The 17,160-nt window shown below is 40.4% G+C and overlaps 2 protein-coding genes across 5 annotated transcripts in view; both read left to right on the top strand.

Annotated features, from left to right (window-relative positions):
• Ptp36E (protein tyrosine phosphatase 36E) overlaps positions 1-12,649 on the top strand; it is a 28,677-nt gene extending 16,028 nt beyond the window's left edge. For 3 of the 4 annotated variants that reach the window (XM_034328466.2, XM_034328465.2, XM_034328469.2), the window contains 12 exons: positions 7,446-7,570; positions 8,161-8,248; positions 8,340-8,416; positions 8,792-8,926; positions 9,131-9,271; positions 10,555-10,715; positions 10,792-10,927; positions 11,012-11,261; positions 11,330-11,406; positions 11,548-11,787; positions 12,054-12,398; positions 12,509-12,649. In XM_034328466.2, coding sequence (XP_034184357.1) covers positions 7,446-7,570; positions 8,161-8,248; positions 8,340-8,416; positions 8,792-8,926; positions 9,131-9,271; positions 10,555-10,715; positions 10,792-10,927; positions 11,012-11,261; positions 11,330-11,406; positions 11,548-11,787; positions 12,054-12,398; positions 12,509-12,589 — 1,856 coding nt within the window. In that variant the 3' untranslated portion in view covers positions 12,590-12,649. Of the gene's footprint in view, positions 1-6,270; positions 6,409-7,445; positions 7,571-8,160; positions 8,249-8,339; positions 8,417-8,791; positions 8,927-9,130; positions 9,272-10,554; positions 10,716-10,791; positions 10,928-11,011; positions 11,262-11,329; positions 11,407-11,547; positions 11,788-12,053; positions 12,399-12,508 lie in introns of all 4 variants that reach the window. The other variant, XM_034328468.2, reaches the window with a different exon arrangement.
• Positions 12,650-12,685: 36 nt separating this feature from the next.
• Positions 12,686-16,194, top strand: LOC117606215 (uncharacterized). Its single transcript, XM_034328425.2, has 3 exons — positions 12,686-15,644; positions 15,925-15,976; positions 16,067-16,194. Exon 1 carries the CDS (start codon positions 12,686-12,688, stop codon positions 15,554-15,556), a length of 2,871 nt encoding a protein of 956 aa, XP_034184316.2. The 3' UTR covers positions 15,557-15,644; positions 15,925-15,976; positions 16,067-16,194.
• Positions 16,195-17,160: the final 966 nt, after the last annotated feature.

Genomic DNA, 17,160 nt, shown 5'->3' with positions numbered 1-17,160 from the left:
TTCAACGTTGGATCAGAGAGGTGTCTGACTTATCGCTGAGACACACTACTTCTTTCCAGATATCACGCTATCCAACAGCCAGTTTCAAGAGAACATTAATTTAACGTCTGGATAAAATAGGATATTAATTTGTATAATCGTGAGAAAAATGCAGCGACAGTAATTATCCGGGTATTAGCTAGGTTAACTGTCGGATGGAAAGCAGGGAAAGAAAAGAAAGAAAAGAAAGAAAAGAAAGAACGCGTGGGAAAACAAAAAGCTCGGAATAAAATCGGAGATTAAAACTCGCACTTGAAATTTCATTTTAAATATTCAGAATGAAGATTTTTGATTTGTATCAGAATAACAGCGAGATACTCTCTGTATCGAACGCGTGAGAGTTACGATATTACGAAACGAAAATAATTATTTCGCATCGTTCGTTTTTCAGTCGCTCATCAAAACGTTTCAGGTTTCAAGTACGATTAAATGAAATGTCATTTTTCAGAGCAATTTGTTTTTTTTTTTAATCAAATTGGAATTCACGATCGTTGAATAGCGAGATAGGTGTATGGAACCGTGACACAATTTATATAAATCACCGGTTTGTGTCCGGTGAGCTTAAAATTGATGTTTTCATGCATTGGTTAAGTTATCGGGATTATCGATACACTATGAACACACATAAGTACGGGAGAAATTCGTTTGCATGGAACGAAGGAATTTTTAATATGTTGAATTTCCGAGCCGGATAAGGTTTCCGTTAACAGCCGGTTAAAGCGTTTTATTAAAACTGGAGAGAAAGAGTGGTATGCCGAGAAAATAAGGGGTATATTAAGCGCGTTGAATTTAGTTCTTTGTAAAGTGTTCCTGTAAGTCTAAACAGATTTGCCCTTTAACGAAGCAATTACGTTCCTTTATCTTTAACACCAACACCGCGAGAGTTTTTATTTTATCAGACACGATAATTTCTCTTTATACATATAAATTATATGAAATTTTCCAAAGGCATTTTCAAAATAATACATCGCTTGGGAAACCTTAGGTGCGAATTTCACGTAAGAATTACAACTTCGCTAATTGTCACGCAAACATTCCACTGTATAAACGAAGAGACACCACGTCTCTCGACGATTTAACAAGCATCTCGTGCCAGAGAAATGAACGACCTCGTGTTGGCAAAGGGAAGCGTGCTCTTTGAAGGGTCAAGAAAGAAAGCAAAGCCTTCGGAAGCGGTACTACTCTTCCAAGTTTCAACGTCGATCTATCGATCAGTCCCAACCGAATACTCGTTCGTGTTTACTCTGAGGATTTCACAGCCGCGAAAGGGACGACTTTTCTTTATTTTCTTCGCGATTGTATCCAGCTTCGTAATTTTACGTCCGTGGAATACGGTATGTATTCTGGCTTCGGTTCAAGCCTTTACTTTGCCTCGAAAGGGTGAAAAGGTAGATGGAAATTTAGGTGGAAAGGTCTTTAGAAGAATTTCGTGGAATTTCCGGAGATTTTATAAATAAAATACATTGTTGTCTATGAGTTTTACGCTAGAGAAAAGTAATAAAGGATAATTTTTCAAAGGTACGATCGATAAAACCTTTAATCAAAGTAGTGAAATTAGATGATTCGCGGTGGGAAAACTTGTCACGGATACCGGGAGCAAATTTCACTGTGGGTCGTTCTGAAATTCATGGAAGTTCCTCCTTTCTCCAGGATGACATTCACGGATCACTCGTATTACTTGCATACTGATCGGGTTCGACTCGCCTCCAATCTGTCCCCGATCACAGAGGAAAGTTCCTCGATTGAAGAGGATTCGATTGGAAACCATTGACACTGCTTCTTCTTCTCTTTCTCTTTTATTCGACTTCTTCCCTTCGGAATCTTTCATTCTTTATTTCATCCACGAAACTCTGCTATCTATTCTTTTCCCGACACCAACCAAGTGACTGTTCCTTTGAAAGGGTTAAAAAAGACAAAGGGCTAGATTTCATCTAGTCTAACCTGATTTTCTGATCGAGATAAATGCTGGACGGAACGATTTAAATTCATGGAACAAAGAAAGTGAACGTCACCTTTTTCGGCTGAGTTTCTTCATTCTCCTTTCTTTCACCGTGATTCATTTAAATCGAGGAGATAGTTGAATCTAGATTCTAGTAGGAAAATTGGATACAAGTGTTTTGTAAGAAATGGTACAATGCTTCTGGGAGCTCGAAACCATTATAGGCTGATATTTAATTGTTTATCGGTTTAAATATTTCTTTAACCACCGAGAATGACTGAATGAGGTGGCTGAACTGTCTCTATAGAGAAAAGGAATGTATGCGATATGGCGTGGTTGAGTGAGTTTCCTTTAGCACGCGTGCCGATATTGTTTGCAAAGCCTTCGTAACGGGGTTGATAACCCTATCCTAACTGTAATCAGCGCCAGCTTGATGCTAGTCAACCGTTATCAAACAGCCTATGAATACTCATACCACCCACATTGCAATGCCTCCTAGTCTCTAAATCGGCTTGTTTAAACACCATCGTTTCCTTACCAAAGGCATCGGTTTTCCTGCTAATAATTCATCGATACCTCCTTAAGATTACACAGAGGCCTAGCCGTTTCAGCAACATATGTAGAAACATCGTGAACGTGAAGGAAAGTTTGAAATTCAATTGATGAGTTTAATGAATGAAATTTTGAAAGGTGAACCGAGTGGTTGTTGGGCAATTTCCAATTGAATTTCCCATGGAAATAGACCACTTTTCCATGCCGTCTAAACCCTGCAGACATGAAAATATGAATTATTATGAAAAACATATCGAGCATAAATATTTAAAACATTTTAATATTAACCGTGGTAGTTGGAGTTGAGAATACGCGTCGTGCCAAGAAGAGATGTTCTTTTGATCAGAAAGATGTCGATAAAACGCGTCGTAAAAGAATTTATTTTTGGCCATGTTCGTTCTTGAATTTTTCCATCCTCAGATGTAATCGTAACAGAGGATATCGATTATAGTAGACACGTCGACCGAAAGCTTGCTTTCTGTTGCTGACAGGTATTACCTAATCATTTGGATTCGATTTGGACGGGAATTGACCGTGGAATTATTTTCTGTGAAACTTCACACCAATTGTCAAGTCAGATGGAAATGAATGATATACATATATCTATTGAAAGAATATTTAATTACATCGGCATTGTCAGCAGCTTGTTTCTATTTTGAAAACTAATTTGATCCATGAGATTAAGTTTCGCGTGACTGGCTCCGTTCACGAAAATTAAATTCATTCGCTGTGTCGTGTTACCGGTGGCGTAACACGTTCAGGGAAATCATCGAGCGACGATGAAACACCTTAGACAGTCGTTCGAGTCGCGTTAAAAGCAGAGAACAATAATGCCTGCTGGCTGAAAACGTTTAAAAGGGGTTCCATGAGATTGACAGACCGTGAAAGGACCGTGAAAGGATCGTGAAACTGAAGACAAGGAATTACGGAAAATCAACGCTTTAGCCTTTGACTTTCTACTGTTGTCGAAATAACGAGTTTATCTAGTACCATCGAAATGGTGTACTATCAATCGGGTTATTCGGTAGTAGATACTTAATTCTCTTTTCAACGTTAGAGAAAATGATGGTGTTACGGCCTCCTTAGTAATCAATCATCGATAGTTTACAGTGCAGTGGTCTGATTTGAAATTCTGCCGCTGAATCAAACAAATTCCTTTGAATGGCTGCTGATTCGTAAGACCGAGTTGTGATTCAATAAGAAATTAAGTTACACCTTTGAGACGTGGCGTGAGCTCTAATAATCTTGATTAGAGGACCCAGATTTCTACCATAGACAGATAACTCGTTTGTAATTTAAACGACGAAATTGCAAACACTTGTTTCGTAACGTTACACTAAAAGTGGATATATATACAGAGTTAATATCAATCTATTCGCAATCCATATTTCGTGTATTCGATGGTAATTGCACACCTGTCGAGCTGTACCGCAAACATGATTATTCAAACCACATGGCAAAGTACATTCTAAACATGGCAAATCGAAAACGTGCTTACCTTAAATATTCATAAATTGTTTGTGAAAGAGCTTACAAATGAATGTTGAAAAGGTAAAATAAAAGAAATTCTCATCATCTTGAAGCTGTTTGACAAAAAGGCCGACCGTGTCTCGAAGGAAAGTGTTTTGTTGGGTGAAAAGGGATCGAACATGAAAATTTCTTAGGCCCGTGTCGTCAAACAAAGATGAAACCCTGCTGTGTCGGCGATCCTGCTAGATATAATGAAGCACTCATGCTTGACAAAGGTATTCGATGGGATCGTATCGATCGACCGTCATGAAATACGAGACTAAGATGATGGTTCACAACACGACCCATAAATCTTGGTCACGTCGCATCATCTTCAAACGTCAGAAATCGGAACATCGTCGAACAGAGTTTTCCAACGAAAAGAAATTGAAAAAGAAAAGAAGAAGAAGAAGAAGAAGAAGAAGAAGAAGAAGAGAAAAAGAAGATAAATAGTACGAGTACAATAGAAAACTCTGAAACGGTATTGTTGGTAATTTTGTCTAAAAGCTGCCCATCCAGAAGTTTTAGGGGTGAACGCTAAAAGATTAAAGAAAACAATATTCAAGATCAAAGTTTGCCCACAAAGGATGGTAAATGATGTATTGTTTATGGAAAAATATCATGTTGCATTTGTTCGATAAACGTTAGATTGGTTAAAATAATAATTTTTATTTGAATTACCATTTTAATTGATAAATTAAGATTATAAATGTAATATTCTAAAAATATCCACTCGCAGAAAAATAATATAATTATTATGTCTGAATGAAGAGTTGAAACGAGATCTTTCTCTATTATACGAGGCGAATTTTAATTACAAAAGTAGAAACTCATTTACTCGGTGAAGCTTCTCCATCCATTCAATCAAGTTCGTTTTCGGTCGCAGATATTTAAAACTCACCCCTTTCGTTTGAAAAGGGGTGAAAAGCTTGGACCCTGGTTTCTTTAATGAAATTGTTCAAGAATCGTATTCAGTGCGTTACCTACCTTATTCATCGTCACATTTGAAACAAGTATCACCGATTCGAACAGTCAGTTTCTCAATTTATAAAATTTATAAAATTTATAAAATTTATAAAATTTATAAAATTAACTAAATTCCTTTACTTGTCAGCCTCGAGACAATGTTGTTGCACCCTGTAGTTAGAAAAAGAAATGTTATTGATCGAAGACACGCGTCAAAGATCGATCAATCACAATGGTGTCAAAGTATACATTTCGAGGCTGATTTTACTTGCTCACCTTTACTTCGTGTCGATTCGAAACTTCAAAGTCACCGCAGAATTCCAAGCCCGGTTAAACGACCTATCCTCCCACCCCCAACCCCTGGGTATGAACGGGGTGGAAGGAGGAATGTGTTTGCTCTTTGTACCGTGTCATCCACAGGTGCTATCGAAATAATACCGTTTCGTACTCGAATTCCAGGAATTTCCCGATACCTTTCATGGAGCAATAATTTAAATTTTGAAAATCACGAAAATATATGTCGGCGTGCCACCGACATTAGATTACCTTTGTGAAATGACAAGAAACCGTGAGCCTTTAATTATTTCCAGCTACGTAAACGAATGCCGACAGGTTTTATTAACTTAGCGCCACCATGCCACCCCGATCGATTGAATACCAGTGTATCATCGAATACGTTCTGAAGCCTTTGTTCTCTTAATTACATAACAATGCTTATAGACAGGCGAAACCACAGGATGAAGTACAACAGTCTCATTAGCCTTTATCAGCGTTCGATAACCGCAAGAAAGCTGCGACGACAAAGTGATGTCCTCGTTGTTGTTTCATCTTACGGCTAACATTATTATGTGTTTTATTTGCAGTTGCCTTCGCATATTGAATTTTCTTTCGAAATTTAGATAAAATTTTAGAAGAGGGCTAGTTCTTATTTCGGTAAGACCTTGATCCCCCGTCATCAAATACTCGTGTCTCTTCCAATTCATCGAGCTAAATGTTCCTGTTATTTCACCCCTGCCGTTTGATCAATTGTTCATTGTACTCACCGTTTGCAATAAAGGAGGAATTATCGATAAACTAGCACGCAGGAAATTGCAGGTTTACGAAATTAATGCTACGACGATAAAACATGCTGGCTCGTTTTAACACGTTCAATTGCTGGGCGATAAGATCACTTCCATAAAATTAATGTAATCGAAAATTGAAAGAAGAACAATTATATAGTCTGGTATTAATAAATTTGAAAAATTTATGGTATTTCCTTTGAGGTAAAATTGATTTGATGGAAGTGGAACGTTTGCAAGAACGACTTGCACCTCAGACAGAAGCGAAGTAAATCTAATGAGAATTTAATGATGCGATTCGGTTGCTCGTGAACTCGGAAAATCGATGGATATCTGTTCTAGGTAAGTGGCAAACGCGAACTGACAATTACTTCACAGAAATAACTTTAATGATTCATAGAAATGTATGAAATCATTTTTCTTTCTGTTACTTATCATTAATGTTCGATATGATAGGATGTGACAAATTTATTGCTTCTCGTGAATCTTTCATAAATTTAAAACATATTTTTTGTTTGTTCATAATGGCCTCGTAAGAAGTTGAAAATTGACGTACCGATGTTTGCTTCTTCGTGCTCCAATTTCGACTGTTACTTATTGGAACGTGACAACGTTCCAGGAAACTCATGAGATTTTATACTCCGCAAAGGATGTTTATGTGCACTCGCGGGCCAGAGTGACCCAGTTTCCAACAGTCTTCTAACACAATCGGATAACACATCTAGGCTGATGATCTCGTTGGATAATAAAAATGATTTCAAACTGGTCATAGATTTACCGGATAAATTAAATGTTAGACGAAATTTCTTTTTTATTTAGTGGAATTTTTTGGACGTGCCTTTAATTACATCGAACAATTAAATTTCGCGATGAGACACAAGCAGAGTTCATTTTCCGTTGTCAAGAGATCAAGCTGAAGGAAAGAAACGAAGCGGAAAGAAAATTTCCTCTATTTTCTTCCCGTTCATTTCGTACGAATGTAAATTTATGCTAATGTTTGTTATTTCCATTCTTATCTCGTATTTCGTATTTCGTATTTCGTATTTCGTGGCCGTCGTTGACCGATCGATATCCGACTCTCCTATTTTCCCCTATATCTTGTAATATGTACCAGTATTCGTTTTCAGAAATCATATTATTCTCTGGTATTTTCGTTTGGAATATCTAGGAAATCGCGAACAAGCACGTAATGAAATTTCGTCTAACTTTCTAGCTTTCAAACTGTGACATTATCGAAAACCACATAGAACTGGAAACGGGCTTCTGACGGTTCAAATAATTTTCCAACGAGAGAAACGGAATGGAACAAAACAGAATGTAGGTACAATGTTAGAACAACTGCAACATTAATTTGTTGCCTTCTTTTTTTCTGTTTACAGCCACGGAAGAACTGGGTAGCAGTATGAGCACCACCCTACCCTCGGCACCGACAGAACTCTCGCAATTCCCAAAGCTTTGCGAGCTACGTCGAAAGTTTCCTGTTCTATATCGTGTCGAGTTTCAGGTAAGGACAATAAATCCCTCTTCGACCGTTCTCTAAGCTTATTTCTCGCTTTCGATAAGTTTGCCAACTTTTCTTCCAAGTTAACTAAATATTCGAGTGATTAGGAATGATTGTCGCGAAAGAGATAAAGGTAACTGATATTTAAGATCTAACTTCGGCATCGTGTAGCAAGACGATTCACAGATTGCCAAACGATTATTCGAAATGACGTATCTAATATTGCCAAGTCCATTAAATTGCACGAGGACAATCGTTTCTATCTCACGTGGTAGCAAACGCATGGCGTATTCGACTTTAGAGAGTAGGAAATGCCTTGAAGGTAGGCAGACAGCCAAGACGTTGGGAAGAGAGAAGACGACATCCAAGAGACAAAGCGATCCCACGAGAATAGGTGGAGAATATCGGTTTCTCATTAGACTGCCATTTTCGTGTACGAATTCTAGACCACTCATTTCGAGACATAGAGTAGCTTCTAACATAGAGCAGAACAGACAGACGTATTACGTATACTCAAAGTCCCTTTAATCTAAATAAATTCATTCCCATGTCTCTGTAACGAAGCTGTTGCATGGTTAATATTTTAATTACAGACAGCAACGAAAGTGGAAACACATTCGTGCAGACATGCCACGAAACCAGCAAATAAAGAAAAGAATCAGAACCAAAAATGTATTCCTTGTAAGTAATTTATAGAATTGTATAGTAGTGTATAGTACAAAAAAAAAAAAAAAAAAAAAATGCAAATTTTAATTTCCCTTTCTGTACGCAGACGATTATAACAGGGTGGTCTTAGATACGATCGAAGGCGAACCGGATTCCGATTACGTTAACGCATCTTACGTAGATGTGAGTAAAACATGTATCTGCAAAAATATACCAGATCGAACTTCTCTATTTTTATCTCTACCCTTTCGATCTCAAGGAAATTCAGTTATTAATTTACGAGATGTTAACGATCCTTTCTACAAAACTTTTATACGCTTCTTAAACGAAAGCTGCACGAACATTCCTTGCGAGGATCGTTGCTATCGCGACGAGTTATATTAAAAATGTCAAGATCAAGGTTCACCGTAATGACAACGATATTTTGGTATCGATTAGCCGTTACACAATATCGAAACAATTTGAGTAGAGTGTACCGAAATACTCTTGCATTGGATACGCGAGAATACTGCAGGTTGTCGAAAAGTTCACTTTATCGTCGTCTGGATATTGTTTCAGAGTATATTGAAACCAAATGCTTACATCGTGACTCAGGGACCCATAGAGAACACGGTAACAGAATTCTGGCGAATGGTTTGGCAAGAGAAGGCATGCTGCATCGTGATGCTAACAAAAACATTCGACTTCATCAAGGTGAGAAATAATATGTTAATAATATGCATCATAAAGAATAGGAAGAATGCTTTTAACACCGAAAGGAGCATGAACGCAATTCTATTATTTTCATTGTTCATTTCTAAATAACGAAAACTGATTTTCGAACAGTGCTATGTCATTTTCAGTGTGATATGCATTCGTATCTGTCAAACGATAACCGATCAAACGAATCGATTTCAGGTGATGTGCGTCCAATATTGGCCCGCAAGCAAAGACAAGGACGAAGAGTATGGTGGTATCGGGGTTTCCGTGTTGAAGGAGGAGGAACTGGCCAATTTTCACATACGAACGATAAAGCTGTACAAGAAAAATGAGAACGACGTGAGTGCACTTTTCACAGATTCATTTGGTACACGTGAAACGGTACGCGTTCGATATAAACGTGTCAAGCATGTTTATCTATAGGGTGTGAAAAGCTTTGAAAATTCTTCTCTTAACGCACTACCTCTCGATGCGTCGATCCTTGGTAAATTTACTGGCAAATGCCGCTCTATTTCATTCGTAAAGAACGATCCTTCATCTCCATATAGATTTGCTCGAAATTTCGTTGTATAATTCATCAGACAAAATCTCCGATACGGTGTAAGAAAGTCCGGTCTGGCAAGAACTCGCGCAAACGCGAAACTTGTCTCACCAACTGAAAATTAGTCTGCTACGCAACACTGGAATTGAAGACAGAAGTTGGTAAAAAGTTGGTGGAATTAACTAGAAAGGAACTACTAGTCTTGCACCGTTGAAACTAGGTGAATGCAAAACTATAGAGGATGATGGGATGATAAGTTTACTCGGACCACCGTTACGTAAGGGTTAATTTTGTTAACTCGCTGGAAATGAAATGGAATGAAAACAGACAGGGTGGTTCTCCATGTTACGATCAGCCATTAGATTATTTGCCATTAATTATTATTATTGGTAGCTGTTAAAATTTGGATCGGTGGCCTAATCCGTGACACTAGTTGAACCTTAGTTATAAGTTATCAAGCAAACAGGGTTAATAACGAACGCGTTATTAAGTCAGAGTATCGGATAAAACTCGTGGTCACCGGCCAGTTGGTAATTACAGGAAAGCAACGTGTTTGACGAAGCGTTAATACATACTCGCTCGTAAAGTACTCGCACGAAACGCGAGAACAGAAAATAGCACGTGGCAGCTCGTTAACGTCGCGTGTTTGATCTTTGTCGGTCAGTTCGTCGTGAACCATCAAACATTAACGCGTCCGGTTGAATCAATCTTTACCAGAGTGTCTAGTGAACGCAACACGATAATTGCTGGCAAGATTTACCGACGATAGAAAATTCAATGCAACTGCGACTCCTCTGTTCCGTGAATAGCAACTTGTGCATAATGCGAGGAAGACGCTGACAGTTAAACAGAGCTAAATTGTTAATCTCGAGTCGAGCAATATTGTAACAGACAATTCGTTCGCTGTAACTCAAAGTACTTACTATATTTGAATATACATATACATGAGAGAACAAGTTTAGGTAATTTAACTTGGAGAACTTTACCTTTGAACCTCTTACAGATGATTTAGAGCTATAAATCTATAAGTTTTGCTGTTGATGTAAATACGTAACGTGTAGAAATTGTCTTGCAATTTCAGGAAATCACTGAAGAAAGAACACTGTTGCAATTCCATTACACGGAATGGCATTCGCATACGTGTCCTTTCGGAAATGCAGTTTTAGAATTTCGTCGACGAGTCAGAGCCGTGGTCGGATCCACTATAAAGAATGAGTCAGGTCCTATGGTGGTGCATTGCAAGTAAGTGTTCATTTCCTAATGGAAACATAATAAATTTTAAATATCCAATCGAGACCTTCTGCTCTGTTGAATAAAGTGACGGTGGTGGAAGATCAGGAGTGTACTTGGCGATAGATGCAAATATGGAGTTGGCCGAAGAGGAGGACGCTTTCGACGTCTTTGGATACTTGAAGAAGTTGCGGCAAAGCAGAAGAGGTCTCATCGAGAACTTGGTGAGTCATTTGATCGGGATTGAAACTTGATTTTCATCGAATTTCTTTAAAATTCGTTTGCAGAACATTTTTTTGTCTATTTAGGAACAGTACAAATTCGTGTACGACACGCTAGAAGAGTTCGTAGTGTGCGGTACCTCGTGGTTTCCGGTTTCCGAATTATCGCAACGTCTCAAACAAAAGAGTATAAAAAATCCCATAACCAAGATGAATGAATATCAACGAGAATACCAGCAAATTTGTAAGCAAACGCCACGTTTCACGATCGGTGATTGCGCTGGCGGACATAGAGCTGATAATAGAGAAAAAAATAGGGACGTTCTAGTAGTGCCACGTAAGTTTTCACCAATGGGAATATTTATGTTTTATACAGTTTAATGATGATTTAATGTTTCACTTTAGCCGACAACTTTCGACCATACCTCACCAGCTTCCAGGGTAACAGCTACACTGACTACATAAACGCTGTTTTTGTGGACGTAAGTTTGTTTGTTAATTCATTTTTTATGTAATATTGTATACTAAAAAATATAACACTCCTGTGTCTACTATTCTTCTAACGTCTCGCGAGTTGTCACGGGTAAATATCAATATCTTTGCTAAAAGTACATTCTCGACAGGGCTATACGAAACCCAGGGAGTACATTGTAACGGAATGGCCACTTCGACACACGTGCGGTGAGTTCTGGTCCCTGGTTTACGATTACGAGTGTGCAGCCGTGGTGGTACTCTGCGTACCACCCCCAGGCTCCACGAATTTCCCCAGCTTTTGGCCCGAGGGAAAGCATTCAAAGAAATACGGTCCTGTATTTACGATCGATCACATCAGTCACAATCACTATACGAACATCAAAACCTGGGTGAGAATTGTTATTTTTCTACTCTTGCCTCTACCTCTGCCTTACAAGTAACAATTTCTTTCGTTTACTTTTTTACCTAATTCTAAGTATTTCACTATGGTACCGATTGTATACTATTGTAAGTATAATATGGTTATATAAAAAGTGTTTTGCGACACCTGTGAAAAGAATTATTCTGAATGTTATTCTAAATAGAAATTAACGTACCTGTTGTAGCCTTGGCTTTGGTAACAACGGTCCTATAAAAATCCAATTTTTTTTGACAGATTTTCAGGATAAACAAGAAAATAGTGTCACTGACCGAGCTAATGGCTGGAGTGAAAGCTCCTCCGAAGACGGTTCAACTGTTCCAATTGACTTGCTGGCCTATGGGCCACAAGGTTCCAACGTCGACGAACAGTTTGGTCGAGCTGATGAACATGGTCGAAAGGTGGAGACAACGAACGGATTATGGACCTGTAGCTGTGGTTTCACCGGATGGCAGAAGTCGTTGCGGCGTGTATTGTGCCGCAAATGCGTGCATAGAACAGGTCATTCAGCACGGGGAAGTGGACATTTTCCAGGCGGTTAAAACCGTACGCAGGCATAGGCCTCAGCTCGTAGAGAATATGGTAAGTGGTCGTAAAGAGGTAAAAGTTATTAGCTGCTCAAGATTGAAGCTAATAACGAAGTAGATACATATTAACCTTAAGCCTGAAACAATGTTAAATGCACCTTGCAGACCGAATACAAATACTGCTACGATCTGGTGCTGCACTACGTGCTACACTACCTGAACAAGGACATGAACGAGAAAAAGTGAGAAAGCGAGTTGAGGGACGAGCTGTGGTTTATCGAGTTCGGTCGTGGGGCGGCTCTGCCGTTAACGCCGGAAGAAGCCCCGGCGGATGGTGAACCTATGGTGCCCTGCGCTCAGGGTCGTGTCGTGGTGGAGACAGCAAGACCAGCGCCACCATACTTTGCCATGTGCTCTAGCTACCGTAGACAAGTGACCGGTATAACCGGTACGCCGATCGATATAGTAGCGAGTGTATCTGGGACTACGTCAACGAGTGCCACGCAAACGGATCAACAGTCGACGTCGTCAGGCAGCAGGGGTGCTATCAGTAAAAATACGATGATTGCAGGCCACGGTAGCGCAGCGAGGCCGGAAGAGCTTGGCGTAACACCGTGGTACCTAGAGGATTATCCGACTATAGACTCCTCGCCGGGACCTACGGGCGATCGGAGCTCGTATCCCTCGTATTCTCACGTCGACACAGATGCCGTGGTAAAGCCAGACGTGATCTCGACGAGGAACAGTAGCTTCGAAACCGAGTTCCCACGTCCTCCCGTCAGCACCGTGCCTAGAAAAGCTTATATGGACTTGAGAGACGCCATCGCTTTGTTGGACGAAACCTGTCCGAACCAGGAACCCAGTCCGTCCCTCACGCCGAGAACACCGAGAACTCCACTGACGTCGCATCCGCGAAACAAAAGGGCCAGATCCAAGAGTAGCGACAACTCGTCGAATTACAGTAACGACAGAATGAGCGATCGTTCGTTCGAAAACCCGCGAGCACAGGAGAAGGAGAAGGAGAAGAAGCGACCGTTCTTGAAGAAGATCGGTATATCAAAGACGGAGGACAAACCCTTCCTGGCGAAGCTGGCGCCTAAGATAATAGGTAAGCCGTACTTGGAGAAGATCGGACCGAGCAAAGCCGTCGAGAAGCCTTTCCTGGACAAGATTGGCTCATCGAAGACGTTGGACAAATTCTTTTTCGAGACCCCGCGGTACGAACGAAAAGGCGAAACGCCAAAGGCAGACGAAGTTGTGAAGATTGCGGAAGCAAAGAAACCAGAAGAAAAGAAGCTTATCAAGATGGATCACCAGTCGTTTGACGTCGAAAGAAGACGATCCGGCAAGGGTCATCTGTTGAAGATGTACTCGTTCGAAACGGAGGATCTAGAGTCGACGGTTCAGGCGAAGGATCATATTCGAGATCCTCTTCGAGGCGCCTCTCTAGACGATGTCCTCGACTCGGGTCCGAGCTCTCTACCACTGGAAACCATAACGGACGAACCATCGCCACCACCAAAGGTAAAAACGAAAGAACGAACCGCGAACGGTGTCGAGCTTTTGAAGTGCCGCGTTACAACCAGCGAGGAGATTATTTTTTCCGGCGCCAGCTATGGCTCGGATAAGGAATCTAGCAGCTGGGGCAATTCGCCTAGAACGAAATGGCAATCAATAAAAGACACTGGTACGCCAATAACGCCTACTCGTCGCAAAGTTATTCAAAGTTGTCAACATAGCGAAGACAGCGTTCCTAATTCACCGACAAAACGACCCATCTCCTCCGTTCTGCCAGACCGTCAGGATGATTCGCAACAAGCCGACACCTCGGAGAAAAGTATTTGTTCCCCGATGAAAAGCAGGAGACAGACGTACGAAGATTTACTGAACGCATATGGAAAGAAGAAGGAACCTCTTCAGAAGCCGAATGACAAACAGGCACAATTTGAAAGACGAGGTATATCCTCGGACAATCTTTTGTCGAAGGATCGTTCGTTGGCCGCGTCTGTCTTCCTGGCTGGTGACCACCAAGTCGAAAAGACGAGGGAGGCGTCGTCGGAGGACTCGTTGGCTCATCGCACCGCTCAAGAATACACGAGGGAAACGTTCAAACAGCTACAGGATAAATTCAAGTACCATGAAGTACCGACTGAAACGTACGCGGACTTTAAGCGACGAACGCGAGGAGGGAACGTTCAGGGTATAATTGCGAGACAAGAAAAATTGAAAGCGGTGACGGACACTCGTGAGGAACGTTTAAAGATTAAGACAGAGGAAACGGACGCGGACTCGAGCACCGATGGAAGAACCGGATACTTACGAGTCCAAGGAAGCACGAGATCTCTACTAAAGAAACAAGAGGAAATAGATCATCCTAGCGATCAGGAATCGGACAGCAACGCGTCTATAAGACGTCCCAAGCGACGAATCTTCCACGAGCCTTCCCAGGAAACAATGGACCTGCTGACGGAACTGAGAAAGGTGAAGAGTTTACTGAAGACTCCGTCGTGGGAGAAGGATCTCGAGTTGGATAAGAAACCAACTCGTCAACCAAAGCGTATTCTGTTAACCGACAAAGAATTTTGTCTGTCGGTTGAACGGGAGAATAGTATTCGACGTCCGTCAAAGGTGCTGAATTCTCTTGAGAGAAGAGAGGAAAGTCAATTGGATGGAAAGCAGGAGGAAGATGAGAAGAAGCTTCCTGGACCAGCTTTGTTCGAGAAGAAGTGTCTTTCGTTAGATTATGCCGACGATGAGAAGCCACAAAAAGCGGAAAGAACGATTTCGCTGGCCTCTAGAAATTTTCTCTCACAATCAGAGGCTGAAGAAGCGGTCAATTATTGCGACTCGAAGAACTACTCGTCGAATGTGTTTAATAATACTTGCTCGAGAGAAACGACGAATGGAAAGGAAAATGGCAACGAATCGGACAAGGATGCGAAGAGAAGTGGTCAGAATCATTGCGCGGAGGTGGACATCGCCATTCCGATTGATCAGAAAGCTAGCAGTCCAAAGGTTAGGGGTCAGATTCAGGGTAGAACGAGCGATCTTTACGAGATCATATCCCCGAGATCAACGCCTTTCCGAGCGAAAAGAAGGCTCGGAAAGATCTCCGTGGAGGAGAGCGTGAAACCGGAGAGTTTCACCCTGGGTTCGAAGGTCGACTGCCGATCCACCGTTACACAGAAACGGACCAAGTGCTTCCCTTTATAACGCACGTCGACCTGCCCGTGGGCGAAACCCTCTCTGTGACCAGACCAGAGGGTCTACGCGTTCACCCTGAAGGAAATTCCAGGCAAAGGTAAAGCCTGATTCGTTTCGTTGCTCCTTTAACTCTTCTGCTTCTCCTTAAGCTCTTTATCGGGTGAATTGCTACCAATAGATTCTTTCAAATTAATCCCAGAAATATTTCTTTCAATAAATCTTTTAAGAAAAAGAAATATTGCTGGGAATTACGGAATTAAAATTAAAAGAATATACACCTAATTAGAAAAAACTATGAATATGACGAAAAATAGAAATCGGAAGAGTTAACGCGATCTGGTTTACTTTCATGCCCTTATCTTCGTTTTCAATTTCAGTCAGGGTGACAATGACAAGAAAAATTTGTCAGTTGTTCTTGGGGATAACACCGTAAGTATTTTCTTAATCAGCACCTTTTTCTTTCAATCAAAGGATCAAAGACAATGCAAAATATTGATCAATTTTAAATGTTTGCTCTAGTTTTATTGAAATTGCTCGTCCAAGATGATCGTTGCCACGTTTCAAAGAGAAAGAACAGCAAGCTTTTCACGCTCGTCAAGTACCGCGTCTTTACACTCGCAGGTATATTCTAAAGGAAAAAAATAAAACACCGACCACTTTTTACCCGACGTTTCGCGATAGGAAACGGCTCGAAAAAGCTCGACAGCCATCGATCGAGGCGAACCTTGCGTAAAATCATCGGCTGATGAACAGAAAAGTAAAAGAAAAATCTCTCCACAAACCATCGAACAACAACAACGCGTGTTTGCCCCTGTCGAGCAGTGCCTTGTTCGTGGATATATTTATTTAAACAAAAAATAAGATATAAAAGAAAAAAGAAAACGCAAGAAAAAAAAGAAAAAATTGAAAGAAACAAAAAATCGTGTACCGACGATCTATATATTAGTAAAATATGTATTCCGACTACGGGCCGGATTTTTCATGAATGGGTCCACGGAGTTGCGCTTTCGTAATGAACAATTTTCAAGAAATTAAAAGAAAAACGCATTCGAATTAAAGAGAAGAACATTGACAATTCTCATTGACCACGATTTTTAATAATCTTCTTGAAAAGGTCCTCGAAGTTGGTTGAGAGATGGTGAACGATCCTTAAGATTTCACGAGAGTGCAACTCCCACGCTCGCCAAGCCTATTCTCTTTGTTCGGCGAAGCGCGTGACGTTTTAACGACACGAACATACATAGAAATATATTATACATATTGAAGAATAACAGATTGTTACGTTCCTCCGATAATTTTTTAGAAGTAGATAGGGCCTAACTGGGCACCAGATGGAATAATACGGAAAGTACAGATTAATGTAGATATATGTATACATATACATATGTATGTACGTAAGAGAAAAGAGGTACATACTCACGTTACCCAGATATGGGATATTTGTACGTATTCTATAGGTTTTCTTAAAAAGGATGCACACCATAAAAACTATATAAATTCTTCGTAACAAAAGAAATAGAAAAAAATGACAAAGACCTTTTCGATTCCCTTTGCATGGAGAATTTCTAGTTTTTCATAGTTTGTATCTTCTTTGAGTATAACCGTGTATATTA

The sequence above is a fragment of the Osmia lignaria genome, chromosome 1 (genome assembly GCF_051020975.1).
Source record: "Osmia lignaria lignaria isolate PbOS001 chromosome 1, iyOsmLign1, whole genome shotgun sequence".
In the NCBI taxonomy this organism is placed as follows: Eukaryota; Metazoa; Arthropoda; class Insecta; order Hymenoptera; family Megachilidae; genus Osmia; species Osmia lignaria.
Note: the sequence above shows the minus strand (reverse complement) of the source record. Positions and strands in the feature narration are given on the sequence as shown.

Coding starts and splice junctions, on each gene's coding strand:
- LOC117606215 (XM_034328425.2), top strand. CDS start 12,686: ATGGTGCCCTGCGCTCAGGGTCGTGTCGTGGTGGAGACAGCAAGACCA.